This window comes from Antennarius striatus, chromosome 15 (assembly GCF_040054535.1).
Source record: "Antennarius striatus isolate MH-2024 chromosome 15, ASM4005453v1, whole genome shotgun sequence".
NCBI classification, from domain to species: Eukaryota; Metazoa; Chordata; class Actinopteri; order Lophiiformes; family Antennariidae; genus Antennarius; species Antennarius striatus.
Genome location: NC_090790.1, coordinates 5,112,710 through 5,135,515, shown reverse-complemented (window position 1 = coordinate 5,135,515; position 22,806 = coordinate 5,112,710). Strand labels below are relative to the sequence as shown.

Below are 22,806 nucleotides of genomic sequence, written 5' to 3'. Positions count from 1 at the left end.
CCGCTGACAAAACTGTATTATAGGGTTTTATTTTTACTTACCCTCGAATCAGCTTTCTGATTTTTCAGGTGAAGATGTAATCATTTTCCATCAGGGTTTTCATCATTTCACCAACAAGAGTCCTTATATACGTATATTCGCTGTGGTAGAACGAGACTATTTTTCTATCCTGTAGAATAGCATGGGCCCAAACAATGGTCCAAATCACCATAAATAAATGCTCCTTAAATGGTGACAAAGGAATAATACAATGACAAAATAATCTGAGCATGGCTCCCATTTAGACAGCGGGCAGAGTTTTTCCTCACCGCTCCCATCCAGCTGTGGATGGAGAAATAATTATCTCCTCCATCCAGAAGGGATTGTTAATAAGCACCAGAGCCAGAACAGAGCCCCTCCATGAAGTCAATAATGACTTTAAATCTCACTTTGCCTTCTGATGGAGCTTTAATGTGAGCAATAAATGGTTGCCACAAAGATTAGCCACACTCAGGTCAGACTCTGCACAAATACAAATAAAAAAAGAAATTTTAAATGTAATATTTCTTGTTTTATTTTTCCTCTTCCTCAAGGTAACAAGCCACACATTAGCTATTTTGTTCCAGAATGATGTTCAGCTCTCTTTAAGATTGCTGGCAGCAATGGTTTAAACGCACTGATCAACGTCTGATGCAGGTAAATAATAATAATAATAATAATAATAATAATAATAATAATAATAATAATAATAATAATAATAATAATAATAATAATAATAATAATAATAATAACAATAATAACAACAATAATAATAATAATAATAACAATAATAATAATAATAATAGTAATAATAATAATAATAATAATAATAATAATAATAATAATAATAATAATAATAATAATAATAATAAATATAATCCTGGCTTTATATGTCCTGCCTCAAAATGTGACTAAATATCATCCACATCTGTTTGACAGAAGGATGCTGAATGACACAAACAGAAGTTTGTGTGAGAAGTAAAGTGGAAGTTAAAGCTATTTATAATCCAAACAGGATAAAGGACTCAAAACGTATGAATTATTTGACCCTATTTATTTTTTTATATCTGCTCTGCCACAACACTCTGATTATTAAGTTGGCTAAATTTTCAGCGGGGTTTAAACTGGATTCATTCCTGTTTAATATAAAACCACCTGCAGCCTGCAACCACGCAGATTTCATTTAGCTTCATCACGTCTCCTTCCTTAATCACAGCTCTTTAATGTTTTTGTTTAATGTCCGGTTGCCAGGAAACATGGATTTCTGATGTCTTCTGGAGACTGTGTACACAGGGCTGATCAGGAGCCCAACCTGCTGGCTGTTGAGAGATGAGGTGTCGTATGAAAACCGACCTGCATGACCTCAGAATTACACTGTAAAACTTAGCAGTGTCAATTTTAATAAACTGCCAGCAGCTTCACTGTAAACTTCTGTCAGTGTACTCACATGTAGTATACTGCATGTGAGTACACTTACTAGTGCAGTGTGTGTATTGTTACTTAAACAGGACGCAGCCACTGTTTACTGACGGCAAACGACAACCACGATCGTCGATGTCCCAATCACTTCATTTGGGAATCGAAACAATTTTAATCCCCAAATTTTTCCTTTTCCTACCCATGATGCTTTGCTGGTTACGAGTTTACACTACATTTTTGTGTATAATAGCAGTCTAGCATTCATGCTGTAGTCGCACAAAATTTTTCCCAGATTGCACTTCAGCTGAAATGACATGACTTGATAGATATTAATGCTGCTAAACACAGGTTTCATTGTGAATATAAATCAGTGTTTTGCAGTGTCAGGTTTCCCCTGGGTAAATCCCCCTCATTAATGAGGTGAGTACTCCACGTCTGTCAGCCTGAAATACAAACGCACACCTTTCAATGAGAACTACAGATTCATTTCACAGATTAAAAATGCTGTTCCCTATTTACACATTTGAAAGTAGAAATGATGACTGACTATGTTAGATTATTGGGATCATGTAGAGTCACGTGATCACACGATTAACCTGTCAGAGAGGAAACATTTTCATTGCTGCTCATACATTAAAATATCTGGACTACCCCTTTCATTAAGGCGCGTTTTATCAATCTTTTAGTTTGGAAACATAACATTAAAAAAAAATTGTTTTGGGGAACAGATGCAGTCAAGGTTTATAATAAAATGTAAACTAATGGTAGGGATGATGTCAGGACAACATAAAGAAGAATGGATCTGTCCTCCACTGGTAGAGTATGAATCATACTTTACAGACTAAATTAGAAGCAGGATGTTAAATGATTTTGCGGTTGTGTGCAGAAGGCTTCACTGTTTCTGTTCCACCCAAACACAGTGTAAATATATACAGTATGTTGGGTGAGTTAAGATAAAATAGATTATGTCACCATGTGAATTCTGCTCCCTCATTTCGGCCCCAGCTCCATTTATTGTTTCAGAGATATTCTTTGCAGTCACTTCTTTAAACAAGAGTCAGAATAAACAGCCAACATTTGCATTGTAACCATGGATCAATGGATTTTCAATTGCTCAAACTCATTTAGTTAAAGGACAAACAGACATATTTAAAGATGTCCAAACACATATATCATTTTATTAGCCATCGTGTTTATTTCAGTTTTACTCCTCTGCTCCAGGGCTGTTCTTTTATACACTGTCTCATTTTAGCCAGGCTTTCATACTTTACAGTTGAGTGATTGTACTCCTACTTCCTCTCATTTTGAAAATAATCATTGCTATCATTTGTGTTTTAATATGCCTGCACCCAGCTGCTAAAGTTATTAACACAGTGTTATTCTAATTAGCATTGTGTTGCTCAGCGTCAGACATTTTTCTCGGTCTGCTGTAAATCGTTGCACAGTTTCCCAGGTGCGTGACTAAAGAGCAGGGACCTTCACCATTCCTTATTCGCATTCTTCAATGATCAATAATTTGACTTTGACTCAATAACATTTATGAACAACAACAATTTTATTTAACTTTCCTATAATAACCCATGTGAATTTTATATTTGTTATGGTTAGAATTAAACACATTTTATGTTGTAGCTTCTTCTAGCACCTCTTCCTCACCTTCATTGCATTACGATTCTGTTAATACACATTTAAATACGCTACACACTTGTGTGTCTTTACTCGCTTCAGTGATGAAGGGAGTACTCAAATCCTTTAGTAAGCAGACTGTACAAATATTTCATTCCCCGCTCTAGTTCTACGTTATTTTACCTAAGCCTGTAAGTAAAAACAGGATAAAGTACTTAATGTATTAAACGTCAAATACAGAAATATGTCCCATCTGAATTTTACACCTTAAACCATTAGGTTATTGATAAATATGATTTAATAATATGATTGTGAACCATACTGTAAGTTGTTTCTATTAATAACTTATTGTTTCATATTGGTTTAGGATGATTCACCTATAAGGAATCATCCTGATTATTTTTCCATTTGTACACTGACGGTTAGATACCAACACAATGTTTGTTTTTGTACAACCAACAGTCTGGACCCCAGACACACATTAAACTGTAATGAGACAGTTACTGAACCAATATTCTGAACAGGCTGTTAAATAAAATCTACTTGAAAGCAAATTTTAATTGCAGAGAGAAAGGTTATGAACAGGAAGTGCTGCCGTACATCTTCTGAGAATGAAGGCTGAGAAAACTCAAACTGTGATGTTCTGATCTAAATGTAACCACAATCCAGTTCTTAACCTTTTTATCTCATGCAATCTTTTCAACATAACATTTTAGATGTTTATCTCTGATCTTAGATCCTCTCCTAACAAACGGCCAATTAAATTATTTCAAAGTGGACCAAAGCCATCCCTTCCATTGGTCTGCTTACTGTTGTCTTCAGATAAAGAGAACCTGACAGCTTTGTGTCTTTTCTGTGGTTTTGTGCAGTAATATCAGAAGCATTTACATCATTCTCCACAATCAATAGCTCAGCTTTATTAACCAAATCATTTTCAATGACTGGATTTTTCAGTATTTGAAGAAACACATGACCACTGATAACAGTATGATTGTAGCTCTACTGGTACATTATGCTTCTCTATTGCTGGATTTTGTTTTAAGTACACAATTCATGCAGATGTTCTTGCGTTAAGAAGTGAGGATGGAGAAGTGTGTTACGTGTGTGTCATTCTCGTAGAGTTAAAGGAGCTCTGATTCTGAGATCTGACCTCTTTTGAGGATTGAAGATAACCGGCAAAGCGAAACAAGGTTTATGATCTATTAATCAGCAGGAAGAACAGGTTTCATTAACCTCTAAAACCCCATCGACCAGCCAGTGACTCAGACCTTACAACTCATGCTGCCCAGTCAAATGTTCTTAGGCTCCAGTGTTTGATCCCAGACATGTCAGGTTTAATTTGGGTGATATTTATGTTCATAATTAATCTTTGCAACTAAAGCTTTGTCTTTGGGGCAGCAGGTGAGGGAGACCAGACACGAACCCTGACGATATTTTTCATCAACTGCAGATCCTGCAACGGATGAGATAAATTCCGTCTATCTTTACTGTCTGGCTTTATATTGATATTAATCTTATTTTTTATTAATACGTGTGTGTTTGTGTCTGCCACGGCCTTCTCTGCTGCTTTTTATTAGCCTGGAGACACGCCGTAAAGCTTAAGCTCTAGTTTCTTTATGGTGCTTATATATACTGTGTGGACAGGAAACGTGATTTTGTATGAAAGCCCAGCTTCAATTACGCTCCTCAGGATACAGCCGCAGCAATATGGATGCACATCATGTATCGGCAAGTCTGTGCAGCATTCCAGGAAGGATTTAGCTGAGGAGGCCAGGGATGATTGCAGCTCCACACATAAATCACAAGCGCATCTTACCCAGATGCCTCCTTCAGGGGAAATGTCCTCTAACAATAATGCTTATACAGTGAAGCTACGCTCCCCTCTTCCACAGTAGTTCTATTTAGAATGTAGATTTTAGTTTAAAATGTCTCTTTAAGTAGTGTTTACCTGACACAGATTGTTTTGCATAGATTCGCTTTAACACAGAAATCAAACGCATCAATTGCGGCACAGATCTGACTTCCAGGTAAGCTCTGCTTCCTGTTTGGATTGTGTGATGATGGGTTACCTGGTCAGCAGCGGTTTTACTGGAGCACCTGGAATCCAAACACAATCTCATCTCCAAACACACCAAAGTAAATGAGGACTACCAGATACAAAAGCGACGTTTACCAAGAGTTGTGTATCAAAGGCAGGGAAGTAGAGATTGCAAAAGATGGATCAAACATTTCAAGATTCATTTCTGTGATGAAAAATATGCTCAATTTCCCAGTTACACCACTGAAAACCTTTTGATGTCAGAGCTTATGAAAGCAAACGTGCTTTTCTGCCTCCCACAGCAAAGGGGTGAGCTAACTCCCCTGACTTTGACTTGTTTTATGAGGCTAATATGGATAAAGCCTGTGCGTGTGTGTTGGTCTGGATGTATGCGCATGCATGCAGCATTAATTTAGAACCGCGACACTACAGCAGCAGCCATATTTGATGGAGAGTGGCTCTGGCAGCCATGATGACTTCATGAGTACCCCCTTCTGTCCTCATGTGCATTGTGGGAAACGCTTCCTCTCCCGACTCTGTCACAGCTGTCCACTCACATCGTATAACATCACGACGATACGACCCACTCGCACACAAACAGCATGTGACACACCAAAACCCATCTCGTGATTATATCCTGTCATATTAAGAGATTGAAATGAGGTCTAATTGGCAAGGAAAATGCTCCGTCTCATTTTTAAAATGAATTAGAATGAAATGGAAGACATCATTTTTAATTTGTTTGATAATTTATTAAAAATCTGCAATAGGTAAGTGATAATATCCATGACCCAGGTATGGCCAAAGCAGTCACTTAGAGCATTTCTAGAAGTACTGAATTTATACTTCATTCCAAATTCTTTATTCTTTTTTTTTACAATTTAAATTTCTCATTCTGAATAATACAATTATTTTCTTTATCTAGTTATGAGCTGACACGTAAAGACTTTCTGCAGTGGCTTTCCCCCACTCTGCTGTTAGCTTACTGTTTCATCAGTTCTGACATCTTCAGGATCAATTTGTGCAAGTAGTAAGTGTTAGATTGGTTCAAGTATATTTCTCACACTGAAATAGCACGCAGGCTGGCAGATCTCTTCTTTGCAAAAGCAGCTTGATGAGCAGAGATTGAATTTAAATATTCACCAGTTGTCTCGGTTCAGGTGTGAGACGACAAACACAGCGTCTGCGGCGGTCTGTTAATGCTTGGGAACAGGGAGGCGGTTCAGCACCTCCATGTTCTCGTGTCTGTCCTCGTGGGGCTCCATCACTTCTTACCGGAATGTGTGAAAAACTCAATCACAGCCCCCCCGGCCCCTGGCCCCCTGGCCCCCTGGCTCCCGGCCCCCAGCTGAGGCGCATTATTTAAAATACGTCGCTCAGCATCATGAGAGGTACATCCATGTAGGTGAAGTTATTTTCATCGTGGCTATTCTTGGTGTTGTGTGTCATTTTTTACGCAGCAACACCCGGATTAGTGGATCTGTAGAGATAATAGTCTTTATGCACCTTTATGGGAGGATATTTGCTGCTCTTCAAAGGTTTTATCCAAAGCCGAGCTCAGTAGCTTCACATCTAACACAGTGACACAAGAGTGGAATAGTGTGTTTGGAAAGCACATTTCATGAATTGTTTAACTATTCTTCAAAAGCTTAATTATAGAGGAAGAGACAACCCATCTTAGAATTTCCTAGTGGGACTATTTTAGATGCCACCGTTTCACAGACGACAGATCGGTCTCCGTCATGCTCAGAGCAGCAGCCGTAAAAACACAAGAAAAAAAAGCAAAGCGTGGATGGAAACAGACTCCCCATCCGATCCCAAGTCAGCCTTAGTAATGACAATTTTATTTCATCTCCTCCAAATACAGTTTAAACAACTCCACTATGTGTTTCACTGACTTTGGTTTCTGAATTTGGAGTTTGTTTTGTAAATGCTCCAGATGCCCTCCAAAGTTGTTGTTTCTAATCTTTTAGCAAAACAAATGTTTACACATTTCCCTACGGGGAACGAATAAAAAAATTTCATTCATAGGTTTCATTTTTCTGTGGCAACACCTGTTGAACACAATTCCAATATTTACTCTGTGTGTAGGATTAGAAATGTTATGTCTTCTCAACACAGGAGATTTATCATAGTTTTATTTTAGTTGTGTGCTAGTAGAAATGAGGACGAAATGAAGACTCTATTATAACGTGATATTTGTAAAAGGGCGGCACACTGGGCAGTGGGTAGCGTTGTTGCCTCACAGGTAGAAGGTTCTGGGTTCAAGTCTTTTCTCTGCAGAGTTTGTGTTCTCCCCGTTTCTGAATGGGTTCTCTCTGCATTCTCTGGCTTCCTCCCACCTCCAAAAAGATGCATTTCAGGTGGACTGATCTAGATATGCACGAGTGGTTATTTGTCTTTCGTGTTGCTTTGTGGTGTACCGGCGTCAAACCTAGAGTGTCCCCCTTTCTCTTGCCCATAGGCCGATGGGTTAGGCTCCAGCAACCCCCATGATAAGTGGCTGATTGAACAAATCATATTTGGATAATATTGAGCTAAAGGAGGCTGAAGCGCTCCTTTTTGACTGATATTGATTGTCTGAGCTAACAAAATGTAAAATGCTGTGTGCAAACATTTGAATTAGATTTTTTTTTTTGTAGGGAACATTTGTGAGAATGATTATTCAATTGTGAGAAGAAAAGTAATTTAGTCGGAATTCACAAGGAGTGAACACAATTACCAGGTAAACAAGTCCTTTTTTTTTTGTATGATGAAGTAAAATAAAAAAAAAAGCTTTATAAAGTTCTTATGAGGCCTGCACAGAATCTGATTGGCAGCATGAGTCACTCTCTCTTCTTCCATTCGTTCCTTGAGGTTCTAGTAGTTCATGTTCTATTTATATTCCAGCTGAGTCACAGGGTCTGGATACATATTTAAAGATCCAGACAGTAAATGGGTACTTCATTGGGATATTTGTATACCATTTGTCTGAATATAGTACTTGTAAACATATTTGTCTACTTTTTTGTGGGGTTTTTTTATCCTGGGTGGACAAACAAGGATGAGCAAAAAATAGCCATTGGAACCTTTCTGGTTGTACCTGTGTGTGAAGCAAACCTGTGAGTGACAGACGATGGAATCGCCATCCATATTTCCTGTGCCGGTGCACGGCGCCCACATTGATATATTGTGGTGACGATAAAGGGATATTAAAACTCACTGTCCAATCTTCGTCCTGCTCCTTACCCAACTGTCTGTCGACACATCAAATCATCCTTTCACAGGCAAAACACACACACTGACATAAGTAGACACACACACCCCGAGACAGAGACACACATTCCTTTTGCTTGTCTTACCGTGATGACGGAGGAACCAGTGCACTCACTGAGTGCTCAGCCTCTGTCACACAAAGTGATGCCACTTCGCCCTGGTTGGGATCAGTCATTACTGGAGGGGATCCAAGCATCTCAGCTACTGCCTGGGCGTTAAAGCAGTGATGTGTGGCCAGTCCTTCCGGCTAAACCCAGGTCCAGGCCCTGCTCCATTCCCCTCGGCCTGGATTCATGGATCTCTGTCAAACGTGTTGAAGGTGGTGTGAAATGCTTTGTCATCCCCTGTCTGACAATTCCAAGTTCCTGACAAGGATAAAGGACATCTTCCTCCTCTAGTGTTTTAGCTGGATGTGCAAAAGTTCATTACTCTGGCATTCACTCCTTTCATTGGTGGCGCCTCCACTGCAGCAGCTTCTGTCTTGAACTGCCCTCACAACCTCCGGCCGAGTCCGTCTGCGTGGTTCTGCCGGTTCTCATCTGGCTTGGTTGCTGCTGATGTTCATATCTGCACTACTGCAAATGTCATGTGTCATATGTCTCCACTACTGGCATATGTCATGTGGCAATACACGGTAGTTAAACCATTTGGTACCATGGTGACCACATAAAGGATGTCATGTCTACAGCCTTGCAGCTAACTCAGACTCCTTCTGTGACAGTACATGCAGCTTTCACTAACACACCACAGAATATACCAGTACCATTTCTTGCTTGTCGTAGGGCGGACAGCCAACATCCTGCAGACAGACCTCCATGGCCATCATATAGACAATCAATCAATCACACTTTACTTATATAGTGCTTAATCACATCAGCAGATATTTCAAAGCACTTTAACAGACAGAGAAACCCAACAGAACCCTCCAGAGCAAACATAAGCGACAGTGGCTGGGAAAAACTCCCTCATTGAGGAAGAAACTCCGGGGAGGCCCCAACTCTGGAGGGTGGTCATCCGCCTTGACCAGTTTGTTGGGAAAGGAAAGATACTGGCAATAGAGACAGGGCAAGGGAAATGGAGAGAGACAGAGTGAGAGAGAGTGGCAGACAGGCCAGATAGAATTTGCAGTCCAAGTTGTGCTGTAGTTGCTGAAGTGGGGGCAGGATTTCCAGACCCTCGGATTTCCTTTCTTCCGTACTTGTTCCCCACCTGTTGAGCAGAAGCATGAAGACAGCAGAAGTATTTTGCAAGCATTTGAAAGGTCTAGAAAGACAAGTAACAGAAGCTCCTAAAGTAATTAAAGTAACTACCTTTAACGGGAGAGAGACAGAAAATACCCTCAGCAGTCTAGGCCTATTGCAGCTTATCTAGTAGAATCTGTGTTGTTTTTAATAGTAGGCTTTATCAAACAGGAGGGGTTTGAGTCTATTCTTAAATTTCCTAAGGGTGTCTGCCCCCTGGACCGAGGCTGGGAGATGGTTCCATAGTAAAGGGGCCCAATAGCTGAAGCTTCTGCCTCCTGACGGGTTACCAGAAATCCTGCATCCTCAGATCGAAAAGCCCTGGGAGGGTGATACAGTTCAATGAAATCCTCAATGTAAGATGGAGTCTTACAGTGAAGAGCTTTATATGTGATCATGAGGATGTTGAATTTTATTTTGGATTTCAATCGGGAGCCAATGTAAGGAAGCCAGGACAGCAGAGTTGTGTTCTCTCCTCCCAGTTCGAGTATGGGAGCAGCTGCATTCTGAACGAGTTGTAGAGTCCTAATGGAGGAGCTTGAACAGCCCGATAATAAGGAATTGCAGTAATCCAATCTAAAAGTAACAAAGGCATGAAGGATTTTTTCTGCATCTTTAAAGGATAAGAAATTCCTAATTTTAGCAATACTTCTTAAATGAAAGAAGGCTGTCCGAGACTCAGACTTAATATGAGAGTCTAAAGACAGATCTTGATCAAAAATCACTCCCAAGTTCCTGACATCATTACTAGAGGATAAAGCAATGTTACCTGGCGTGCATCATTTCCACCACAATGGATTACGATTTGTATAGACCTCTGTTCGTTTTTACTCATTAATTTTAATTTCCCCTCGATGTCGCCAGCTCTGGCCCCAGGGATGCAGCTAACTATGGCCGCTGGCTGTCTTAAATTTACATGTCTCACAATAGAAGATCCAATGACCAGAGTGTGGTTTTCAGTCGGCATGCTCCTGAGGGGGACAAACTTATTCGAGACACTTACAGAGGAAACTGAAGTTGTGTAATGTGGGTGGTGTCCGGTGGACTTCTTCTGCCTACGTTTTCCTCTCACAGTCACCCAACCGCACTGTTGCTCCAGCTGCTCGGGGGCCGCTGGGGAAGAGGGGGCAGCTAGGACTAGTACTAACGTGGTCTACTAGCTGCGATACTATGCTAGAGGGCTTTGCTCCAGCTAAACCAGACCTGGGGGCTATTTGCTATGGGGCTATACCTACAGTATGCTTGATGGAGCGAAGTCGCTGCTCGATCTAACTGAGCCTCGCCTCAGGTATTAAAATGAAGCTACACTTTAAACAGATTCCTGATTTGCTAATGGAAGTCGAGGTATAACTGAACATAAAGCATTTAGAGCAGATGGGGGAAGAGACGGAGGAAAGGCTAGCTGGGGAAGACATAGTTGGCAATGGCAGAGTAGAGTTAGAGAAATAAAAGTTTGAATAAAGTGATATAAATGGAAAAATGTTCCCTCATTGATGTATCGGCTTCAGCTTGTTGACAGCTAGCACCAGCTGTTTTACTTAGGGTTCGTATAGGAGTGCTGTAGTCAGTAACAGTTGTAACGAGAGGGGAATAACAAGTTTTTTGTGCAATGACTTCTTTTATTTTGTGAATATTGTGCTGTTAGCAGCACAGTCAACTCAGCCTACCTGTATTTAGTATCCAAAGCAATGCATAATATTTTGTAGTGTTAAGTCTGTGTTATGCATCGAGTGATGCTGCAATTTGCGTAGTCATGTAATCATCCACAAATTCCTGCCAAAAGCTGTCTCGTCTCCCAGTAACCTCTTTGTGTGATTAGTGAATTGAATTGTGACACACAATGTGAGACACCAAGCTACGCAAACCAACAAATAGAACTTTTGGTACGACTTTACACTCATTTTATCCTGCCAGGTTGCACATACAGCCATGTTTTGCATAGTGTAAGGTACATCATCACTTACACAACTGTGTGGCAGATTCAACCCAACGGCGACCATCTTCTACCTGAACATCTGTAAATAACCATCCACTGCGTAACAGACAACACTGATGAACGTTCCACCGGCTACCAATCCCTTAATGTAACGTGTTAAAACCACAGGAGGAAGCTGGTTTCATTTATACAGTATTTGAGTAACACACTTTTAAACATCAGTGTTGGTAATGACATGTCACCCGCTGCTCCCTTCCTGTGTGACATTCCACGGGGGTCAGTCCTGGGTTCTCTATATCCCTTAACTACTATGCTGAAAACGTAAATCTGCTTCTTTACTAAAACCAACCACAACAATTCACCCTCCATGACTTTTCAGCCACCGTCAGAGTCTGGATGTCATCATCCTTCACCTACACCTAAAAAAAGAGACGTCTTTATAATCAATGATCAATTTCTGTGTTATTTATGCACACACATGTGTTTATTTAGTTCTTCTCTCGTGTGTGTGTGTGTGTGTGTGTGTGCAGCACTTTGTAGCTGTGTTTTAAAGAACGTTATAAATAATATTTCACATTCTCACCTGTGCTCTGCACTTAACATAACAAAGTGAGTAACTGATTGTGGAGGACACAGAAGCAGCACAGAGAGATGATTCATGTTTAGTATGCTGTCTTCATTGTCTTTCAGCACATTTTCTCTTCAGTTCTTTATATATCATGAATACCACATTTTATGTTCAGTATTCTCAGCACATATAAGAACAACTGTATTAATTAGATCCCGCAAGAGTCTAGGGACATGAGTCAGAGTGGACCATGTTCTCCACCTCCATTGTCGTAGCGGCTGCTCGGAGCTGTTGTCGCAAGGTCTCTCGTACCTGTCGCGGCAGTAACCCCCGAACCCGCTGGTGGACACCGGAAGTAAGGGATGCCGTCAAGTGAAAGGAGTCCTATCAAATTTTATTGAATTGTAGGACTCCAGAGGCAGCTGACGGGTACTGGCAGGCCAGGCGTACTGCAGCCCAAGTAGTCGGGGAGGCAAAAACTTTGGTGTGGAAGGAGTTCAGGGAGGCCTTGAAGGAGGACTATCGGTCAGCGTCAAAGAAAGTTTGGCAAACCATTTGACGCCTCAGGAGGAGAAAGCGGTGCACAGCCAACACTGTTTACAGTAGAGGTGAAGAGCTGCTGACCTCGACTGAGGATATTATCGGGCAGTGGAAAGAATACTTCAAGGATCTCCTCAATCCCACTACCATGTCTTACCCAGAAGAAGAAGAGGCTGAGGTCTCAGAGGTGGACTCGTCCAACACCCAAGCAGGAGTCACGGAGGTGGTTGCCAAACTCCTCGGTGACGAAGCACCGGGGTTGGATGAGATTCATCCTGAGTACCTCAAGTCTCTGAATGTGCAGGGACTGTCATGGTTGACACATCTCTGTAACATCGCATGGCAGTCGAGGACAGTACCTCTGGATTGGCAAGTGGTCCCTCTTTTCAGAAAGGGGGAACCGGAGGGTGTGTTCCAACTATAGGGGGATCATACTCCTCAGCCTCTTGGGGAAAGTCTATTCCATGGTAACGGAGAGGAGGATTAGACCTATAGTCGAACCATGGATTCAGGAGGAACAATGTGGTTATCGTCCTGATCGCAGAATTTCTAAGCGCAACCAGGATCCGGAGGGAGTCTGGTTTGGGGACCAAAGGATTTCATCTCTGCTTTTTGCAGATAATGTCTCATCAAACCTGGACTTTCAGCGTGCACTGGGGCGGTTTGCAGCTGAGCGTGACACGAGTGGGATGAGGATCAGCACCTCAAACCCATGGTTCTCAACTGGAAGGGTGGTGTGCCCTCTTCAGAGCTCAGTCACCAGGGAGGAGCTCGGAGTAGAGCCGCTGCTCCTCCACCTCGAGCAGAGCCAGCTGCGGTGGTCTATGGCATCTGTTCCAGATGCCTCCTGTGCGCCTCCCTTATGTTATGTGGCCCTTACAGGAAAAAGTTTGGAGACACTACTTTACATTTTGCACAGTAACAGAACCAGGCCTCCATGGAAACTCCTGCCACTGGGGAGTTTCCATGGAGGCCTTTACCTTCAACATAAAGCCTCTACCTTTATGTTGAAGGTAGAGACTTAGATTCATTAGGTGTTCATGGTAAAAGCATTTTTATACTTTATACTAAGCATTTTTATACTTAAGGATTATAGTGCCGTACAGTAATCACATGCTTATTTGTGCTTCAAGATGCCTGGCTTCACCTCTTCGCGGATTTTTAGTAGATAAGTCACATGATACCGTAAGCACATTCTATTGGCTTAGAGCATCTGGAAGTGTGCTACGTTCTGAGACTCACGGAATGCACCGCTCTTTCATGTATTAAATCAACACTTAAAAGCGCTTTAAACAATCTATAATAGTGTGGGTTACACAGATATAAGGTGGTTTAATATCAGTGCGGGGAGGGTTCATAAACATTTAAATTATCATAAATAATAAAATAAATAGTTTCTTGCAATATCGTGGAATTTTGTTGTTTGCGGGTGGTCCTGGAACGTATTAACCGCGAGTAATGAGAAACTACTGTATATGAAATATACAGTATATGGTTATAATCGGAGTCAATGGAACCAAACTGGACATGAGGGTGCTTACAATGAATATCTTCTACTCTTTATCTCCTTAACAAAAGGGCCAATGACGCACACACACACACACGCACGCACGCACACACACACACACACACACACACATACAAGCAGACTCACAGAGTTGAACACTGCAGCTTCTTGGTAATGAGCCACATTATGTTGTGTCAACAAAAGCAGAACTGATTCATGTTTCCGTCATGAGTAGAGCAGCCGACACACACTCATCTCATGTTCACCAGGGTGGGTGTCAGCAGACCCATGTTGTTCAATGCACACATCTAATCATTAATAGCTTCACAGAATAAATAAATAATAATGTTGTGATGTTATGAATACACACTTATATATTAACTGACAGTAAATCTGTAGATTACTGTTGGTCTGTGTTCATGTTCTCCATTTCAATACTTTAAATTATTTGGTGTCTCAGTTGGTTGAACTTGATGAAACTGCTCTGAGTGCAGTGGGGAAAGGGGTCACCAATTATTTGATGTTATTCTATAATTTATATTTTCATATTGCAGCAGTAAATGATAAATAATATGCAAATTCAGTCCATTATTTACATTTGGAAAAATAATCGGACAGATTGAATCCATCGCTGTCTGAAAATTTGATCATCTGCATGGAGTATGCATAAGATAATACATTTCTTATGAAACTCTTATGAATAAAGTTTGGATTTTGTTTTGTTTTGTTGGAGGAGTGGAATATTTCTTATTCAAAATCAGACGTTATTCTGTGGGAGATTTTAATATTTGCTTGACTTCAGTTTTATTGGATAGTTGATGATAAAATAATTGAATAACTGATTTTTATTCAGCAGATTATTTATCATGTGTCTTTTTTTTAGAAACTGTAATAATAATTTATTTTCCTTTAATTACAAAATAAATAGTTAAATCACCAACACAGGCAGTGTGCAGGAATGAGTTCAGATCAAACTACTATCATCTCTGGTTGTGTTTAACTTTTGATGACTCCTTACAGTGGTTCTTATTTTATATCCCCCCCCTCGCTCTCTCATTTTTCTCCCTCTCTCCCTTCCTCTCTCCCTCCCCATGGCCCAGAGCATGTTTTTTCTGGGTGTTTCAGAGGAGCACTTAAGTTTCCTCCTCTGTGCACAGCCTGTAATGAGGGCTGCCAGCTGTGGCTCAATGGTGTGCACACACACACACACGCACGAACGCAGACACGCACGTACTCACACAAGCACACATGCACGCACGCACACACACACACACACACACACACACACACGCACACACATTGTAATTGTACTTATATTTTATTTATATTTTTATTCATATTTATAAGATAGAGGGCTTTGAGCCTGGCTGTGATGCTGAACTGATCAATCACAAGTCGATCAACATTGATGAAGTTGGTTTGTGTTTGAATCATTTCTCAAACAAACCCCTTTCTACTTTTCTGTTTATGATGACTTGTTTTTAGTCATTGTAATGACAAAAAACATTTAAAACACATAATATAATACAAAAAAGAAATTCTGCCGCATTTGTCTGCAGTATTAGATCGTATCCCTGCTGACGTGAATCATTTTGTGTCCATGCTGACTGGATGTGTGTGTTGTGTGTTACAGAATCCTGGCCACAGTGGGATCAGACTTTGACCTGCGGACGCTGCGAGCAGTGAGAGTCCTGAGGCCCCTGAAACTTGTGTCAGGAATCCCCAGTAAGTCAGGAAGACGTGACAATTTCAGTTTTTTAGATCACAGACTTGTACAGTTTGTAGTGATTCGTACAGAATCCATTGTGACAGTTTGTTCCTGACCTGAGATCAGTTTTAGTTTTTATTTTTCTCTTTGATTCAATGTTTTGACGCATTCTATACATTCTGTCCCTCATATTCTAACATAATTCATCATTTTTCTTCCTTGTATGTTTTTACTAACTTTATGTTTTTTTCAGGACCGCTCTCACCTTTTGATTAAACTTTATTTACAATAATTTGTAAGACAGTTGTATCATTGCTTTTCAGGCAGTTAGGTGATGATTAGATACAGTAAACTAGTCTCTAATCTTTTGCTAAATTTGATCTTTTTTATTGGCTTTAATTGAACCCCAGAATTCAGCAGGTCCTTGAATTGTGTTATTCTTCCATTTAGTAGCTTGGTTGCCTGTTATTTATCCAGGTAATTTAACACTGAATGGATTTAATTGCAGAGTGGTAAAGCCTGATTATCCTCTTAAGGGGATCCTTCCAGTAATAGCCGGGTCCTGCTAACGTCTTTTCCCCTCCCATCTGTTTCCCAGGTCTCCAGGTGGTGCTGAAGTCCATCATGAAAGCCATGGTTCCCCTGCTCCAGATTGGCCTCCTGCTGTTCTTTGCCATCGTAATGTTTGCCATCATTGGAGTGGAGTTTTACATGGGCAAATTCCACACCACCTGCTTCAGAATAGACACTGGTGAGTGTGGTAGCCCGACCACGGAGTTTGTGTGTTCGACTAAATTATCAGCCAAGTTGACAGCTTTCAGCTGTATTCGCGATGGATGAGATCATATACTGCATTGCATACTTGCAGCCATGCATTAATGATTCATAAGTTGTGTATGTGGCTTACGAGCAGCAGCATATCCTCAGCGCCGGCGGGCAATGGACCAACATCTACGTCACACAGTAGAATCAATGATGGCCATTTTTCACATGTTGGTTCTGAGGAATGTTTTTTTCACAGTGTTCAGGTTTTGATTGATAACTTCAGTAGTGAGGCTTATGTACTCCAAGTCGCGATCGAATGCAATTTTGATGGTATTAATGAAGTCTGAATGCACCGGTTCCACCTCTCTCCTCCATCTGAAGTGCGTGGCAGTGCAGCGGTAACGCCCGATAGGCCACCCTACATTAACTCGCTCCAAATGTTATCAATCAAAACCAACACCAAATGTTACACACATTTGACTTCTAAAAGTTTATTAGTGATATTAATCCAATTTCTTCATAATCGGAATCAAACACTTAGAGATCATGATTTAGGGAAAATTATTTATGGAGTGCTTGTATTCCAACCACCAAAATGATCCCAGTTCTGAACAACTTGTAGATATAAATTTAGGATAACATCCATCCATCCGTCCGTCCGTTGTGATGCAACAGCATTAACCACTGCGCCACCATGCTACCCAACACAGCTTATAATTATAAAATAACATTATAATTAAGATTTTAAAAAAATAAACCACATTTTTACCTGGCTATTTTTCAGTTTTTCCAAAATTAACAATATCAGACACTCATCCAGGTATTATTGTTCTGATACTCTACATATTTGGAATATCTTATCTGCTTCTTACTACAAAGCTGTACATTTTTCGTATTTGTATGTAATTTTGTCAAAGTACAGGTAAGGGTTTACCAGCTGACTGTAATCTATGGAGACTAACAAAGGTTAGATTCCCTATAAAGTGTATTGAACTATCTATCAGTTATAGTTACATCTTAGGTTCTGTGCAGTAAATGATAGATCTAATCTTAATGTCGTCCACTATCACTACCGTGCTGGTAGTGATAGAAATGGATTACAACAGATACAACTAACTTATAGGGTCCACAATATGAGGCAGTTCATTTTCATTCATCTCTTCTCCAGTGAAACGATGGTGGATGAAAATGAGAGAATGACAGAAAACGAGGAAAAATGTTGGAGTAAATGTGTAGTGAAAAAGGAACGTACCATAAACCGCCTGAACAACAGGGCATCATTTGAAAATAAAACAATACTTGTTCCCACATTTCAGACACAAATGTCTACAGGTCCGCTGTTAAAGACACCTCCTCTAGCAATACGCAGGAAGGGACCATTTAATTTGGCCGTCGCTGAGGATGAAAATTGTTCATCTGTTTTAACGTACTGTTAGAGAGAGGGCTTGTTTTCATCCACTTCTATATGTAGTGATACAGTACGGCCAACAAATTACAGTACAGTGTTATTATTGTACTACAGCATTATAGTAATTAAACAGAATGGTCAAACTGCTTGGCTTTATTAATCCGTGGAGTCAGTTTGTAACAACATCATGTGGGGTTATATTTGCCCTCTGCTGGTGTCACATAGAGTGTGAAGGCATGACTTGAGGGTTATTGGCTGGACCAGCTGTAACATGTGTTTTCGGTGTGTGTGTGTGTGTGTGTGTGTGTGTGTGTGTGTGTGTGTGTGTGTGTGTGTGTGTGTGTGTGTGTGCGTGTGTGTACACACAGTGTGAGCAATTATGGCAGCTTGTTAATGTATACAGTCTGTGTATTTTTGGCTTATTTTGGTCGCAGAGACACCACAGGGATTGATTAACAGCACAACAGACAACTTTCTGTGTGTGTGTGGTTGTGTGTGTGTGTGCGTGCATGCGTGCGTGTGTATGTGTGTGTGTATGAGGAAATGCCTGATGAAACCAGACATTGTACATGTAAACATGACTACATTTTTTGTTTTTCTTTTTTTCTCTCTCCATAATTTACTTCAAGATATCATCACAGATTATTATTCAAATAACAGGTCCAAAAGTCAAGAAGAAAAAAATAATTAATAGGTTATGTATTCATTGTCTGTTTTCTAAATATTAATTCAAGATACATTTCTTTTTTGTGGCTGGTGGAAAATGTTTTTTTTTTTTTCACCCTTTAATCCTCTCTGCAGAGATTTACCTCTTGATAGGCTGACACCAAAATATTCAGTACTATTCTTATATTTTTGTTGGTGTGCACAAAGCCTGATGGCTATAGCAGCCCACTAGCAGCCCACAGTATAATATTATGTGTTAAATCATTACAATTAGTGAGCTAAGGACAATTTTATTTTTGTTTCATTATTTTGATTGTGTATTTTGAAGTTATTCAAATTATTTAAAACTTTTTTAACAGAAATTTATTGAAGAAAAATTAAATACTATTAAAAGTCAGTCTCAAAGTCTTGATTTTTAACTCTTCCACATTTGAAATCAGAATAAACATTGAGTCATTTCCAGCCCCTACATGCCCTTTAAAAACAAAGCAAAACTTAAATAACTAAGAAGTATTTATATTCTTTTCTAATTTTAATTATTAACTGCACCTTGTTCATAAAAGTCAAATCAAATAAGTTAGATCAAATAGTTGCCCACGATGTTTCCAAATCACACATGCACACTTGTTCTGGCTGACACAGCACCTGTCAGTAGAAAGGAAAGGACACTTTTACTGGAGTGACACCAGAGGGATGTCGGCTGTGCAATCTGGCTCTGCAGATCATCATTAAAACTTGGCTCCACTTGTGATTGCGCGCACAAAAAGCTGGGTACACGAGGCGTCTGTGATACTCAGCACATTTATTCCACATTCTGATCCTCATTTGCTGACATATGTGCAAACACATCCTTAAAGCAAACTCTCAGCGCCCTCCATGCTCTCTATAAATCACTGTCACTCCACAATCCCTGAAACCTCAAGGACAGAAACGAGACACACATGTTGCTTAGTTACCCATCATTCACCAAAACCTGAAAAAACATTCTTTGAAATTCACAGCAGCTAGAAAATATCACATGTAATTTCTGCACGTAAATCATTTTCTATCTGATTTAGATTTATTGATGTGTTCATTGAAGAGTATGACAGAATATCAGCCCAGCCAATCATCAGATTAGACCTCAGCCCTCCATTAATCTGTGCCTTTTTCTCTTTTTGTTTGATTTTAAATTCCATAATAACTGGTTATTTGTCAATGTTATTGTTATTAATGTCATATTTCATATTAACTATCCAAATCTCAAGAATAGGATGTTGTTAGCATGTAAATTTCCTGGTTTGAAAAGTGCACTATTTATCTTGGTATTTGAAAAAAAAAAAAAAAGTATTCTTCTACCAATATATTCACTATCTCTCCTCTGGACATGTCCAAACCATCTCAGTCTGGCCTCTGACTTTATCTCCAGAACCTCTAACAGAACCTCTGATGTACTCATTCCTGATCCTATCCTTCCTGGTCACTCCCAGAGAGAACCTCAGCATCTTCATCTCTGCTACCTCCAGCTCTGTCTCCTGTCTTTTCCTCAGTGACACTGTCTCTAGACCAAACAACATCGCTGGTCTCACCACAGTTTTGTACACCTTTCCTTTCATTTTAGCTGAAACTCTTCTATCACACATCACACCTGACACTTTCCTCCACCCGTTCCATCCTGCCTGTTCACGCTTCTTCACCTCTTTTCCACACTCTCCATTGCTCTGGACTGTTGACCTTAAGTACTTAAAATCCTCCACCTTGATCTCTTCTCCCTGTAACCTCACTCTTCCACTTGGGTCCCTCTCATTCACACACATGTATTCTGTCTTACTGCGGCTAACCTTCATTCCTCTCCTTTCCAGGACAAACCTCCACCTCTCTAGCTTCTCCTCCACCTCTTCCCTGCTCTCACTGCAGATCACAATGTCATCTGCAACCATCATAGTCCATGAAGATTCCTGTCTAACCTCGTCTGTCAGCCTGTCCATCACCATAGTGAACAAGAAGGGGCTCAGAGCTGATCCCTGATGCAGTCCCACCTCCACCTTGACCTCCTCTGTCACACCTACAGCACACCTCACCACTGTCTTACAGTCCTCATACATGTCCTGCACCGCTCTAACATACTTCTCTGCCACTCCAGTCTTCTTTATTCAATACGACAGTTCCTCTCTGGGCACCCTGTCATCAGCTTTCTCCAGATCTACAAAAACACAATGCAGCTCCCTCTGGCCTTCTCTGTACTTCTCTATCAACTTATAAACATTATAAATTACATTTTAAACTGTCATGTTTACCTTCTGTGTATGATTCTCTCTGACGCTGGTGATCTCTGTGTGTATATCCAGTACCAAGAGCAGATTAATGAGCATCACTAGAATCTTTGCTGACTCAGGCCCTTTTAGCTCCTCCAGGTTTCAGAATGCTGACAGCAGGAGATGCAGCCGAGGTGCAGAACTGGCACCAGTATATTCTACTGGTTTTAATGAAATCTGTATGAGAGAGAAGTCACAGCTTATATTAAGAACAAAATGACATAGATGATATTGAACCCTGTTGGTGTGAAGTCCATTAATGACTTGCTCAACTCTCTTCTATTAGTTAAAATTCAAAGTATCTGTATTCCCAACATTTGTTGGGATACGTCAAAGCCGATCTGTGTCTCACTGTTTCGACATGAACTGATGTCATTAAATGCAGCTGATGTACCTTTTATCCAACAGGAGAAATATTACACCACTGACTTCAGACCAGCTTTTTGTTTGGTCCCAATCGCTCTCTGCCTCAGCCCAGCAATCACCCGTAAAACACAAGAATATCTGCTGCTAACATGATATGGGGTGTTGATAATAATAGTGTGGTTTGGACACTAGCAATTACTCTCAGACTGCATCGTGCACCACCACTGGATATAGAGTCCTGAGCTTACTGTAACCTGGAACGGGATCTAAATCAATAGGTCTGAGGCAGAGTTGGTAATTCTCTTACTCTTTTTGTTTTTGTTTTTGTTATTGTTGTTGTGGGGTTTTTTTTTGTAGTTTATCCAGATTTTTGTTAATTGCATGCCAGTACTTGGTTCCTTTTCTTAATTTGTTTCTTCATTTCATGCCTTTATTATCCAATAGTAAATCATGGATGGTGACCCAACGTTCATTATACCCAACATAAGAAAAAACCCATTTGTATTTTGAATATATGGTATTTTCTTAGTTTTCCAGGTCAATGCAAGATGCTAAATTTGCAGATTTGGATAGTTTAGTCTTGCCGATGCAGCACTCAGATGCCCATTGATTTGTGTATGTTGCAGGAGAACTTGTTAATGAACACTATCTTAAAGTGCTAAGAACTTTTAATTATCATCTGCTGAGCAAACAAAAAAATGTTCAGATAATTTCCTTCCTGGTGCACCGAGAACAATAGAAGTCATTTAAGAACCTGGAAAATCAGCTTTTTTTTTTTTTTTTTTGTATCTCTCATTAAATAGCGGCTGAGGAAAAGAGTCAGCTGAAAAATGGGTATGGTAACTTCCAGGTCCCCTGAATGGTTAAAAAATTGGCTTCAATTTTGATGATTGATTGTTCAGTCTTAATATTAATGGTTCCCTTTATTTCTCTTTTTTCCAGGTGACAGAGCAGCAGACTGGCCTTGTGGTCTTGAGCCTCCAGCTAGGATCTGTCCAAATGGAACCCAGTGCAGAGAGTACTGGACCGGGCCTAACTTTGGAATCACCAACTTTGACAACATCCTGTTTGCAGTGCTCACTGTGTTCCAGTGCATCACTATGGAGGGTTGGGTCGACATCCTATACAGCGTGAGTCTTTTGCACTAAATATGTGAAGCACAAACTCCGTTTTTGCTCCTGACTCTTCTTCTTGTTATTCATCAACGTTTTCAGTCTCCAAACAACTAGGAGAATGAATCTTTTTTGTATTTGAGAACTCATTTTCTCTCTCCACTGCCATCTTTAAAATAACTATATATAAAAAAAAATAAAAACTAATAATATTTTCTTATAAAAGAAGAAGTTTGTGCCCTTATAATGATGACAACTGGGGGCGGTCGGACATAATTGCACTGCTTTGCTGTGACTTCCACATCTTGTCATTTCATTCTCTGCAGACCACTACAGGTG

The 22,806-nt window shown here is 40.2% G+C and overlaps 1 protein-coding gene across 3 annotated transcripts in view; it reads left to right on the top strand.

The window, feature by feature from the left end:
* The window catches only part of LOC137608134 (voltage-dependent N-type calcium channel subunit alpha-1B-like), a 127,361-nt gene that overhangs the window by 30,770 nt on the left and 73,785 nt on the right, over window positions 1–22,806 (top strand). For all 3 annotated transcript variants that reach the window (XM_068334213.1, XM_068334212.1, XM_068334211.1), the window contains exons 3-5: window positions 15,782–15,873; window positions 16,455–16,607; window positions 22,298–22,485. In XM_068334213.1, the coding sequence (XP_068190314.1) occupies window positions 15,782–15,873; window positions 16,455–16,607; window positions 22,298–22,485 (433 nt within the window). The remainder of the gene's footprint in view (window positions 1–15,781; window positions 15,874–16,454; window positions 16,608–22,297; window positions 22,486–22,806) is intronic.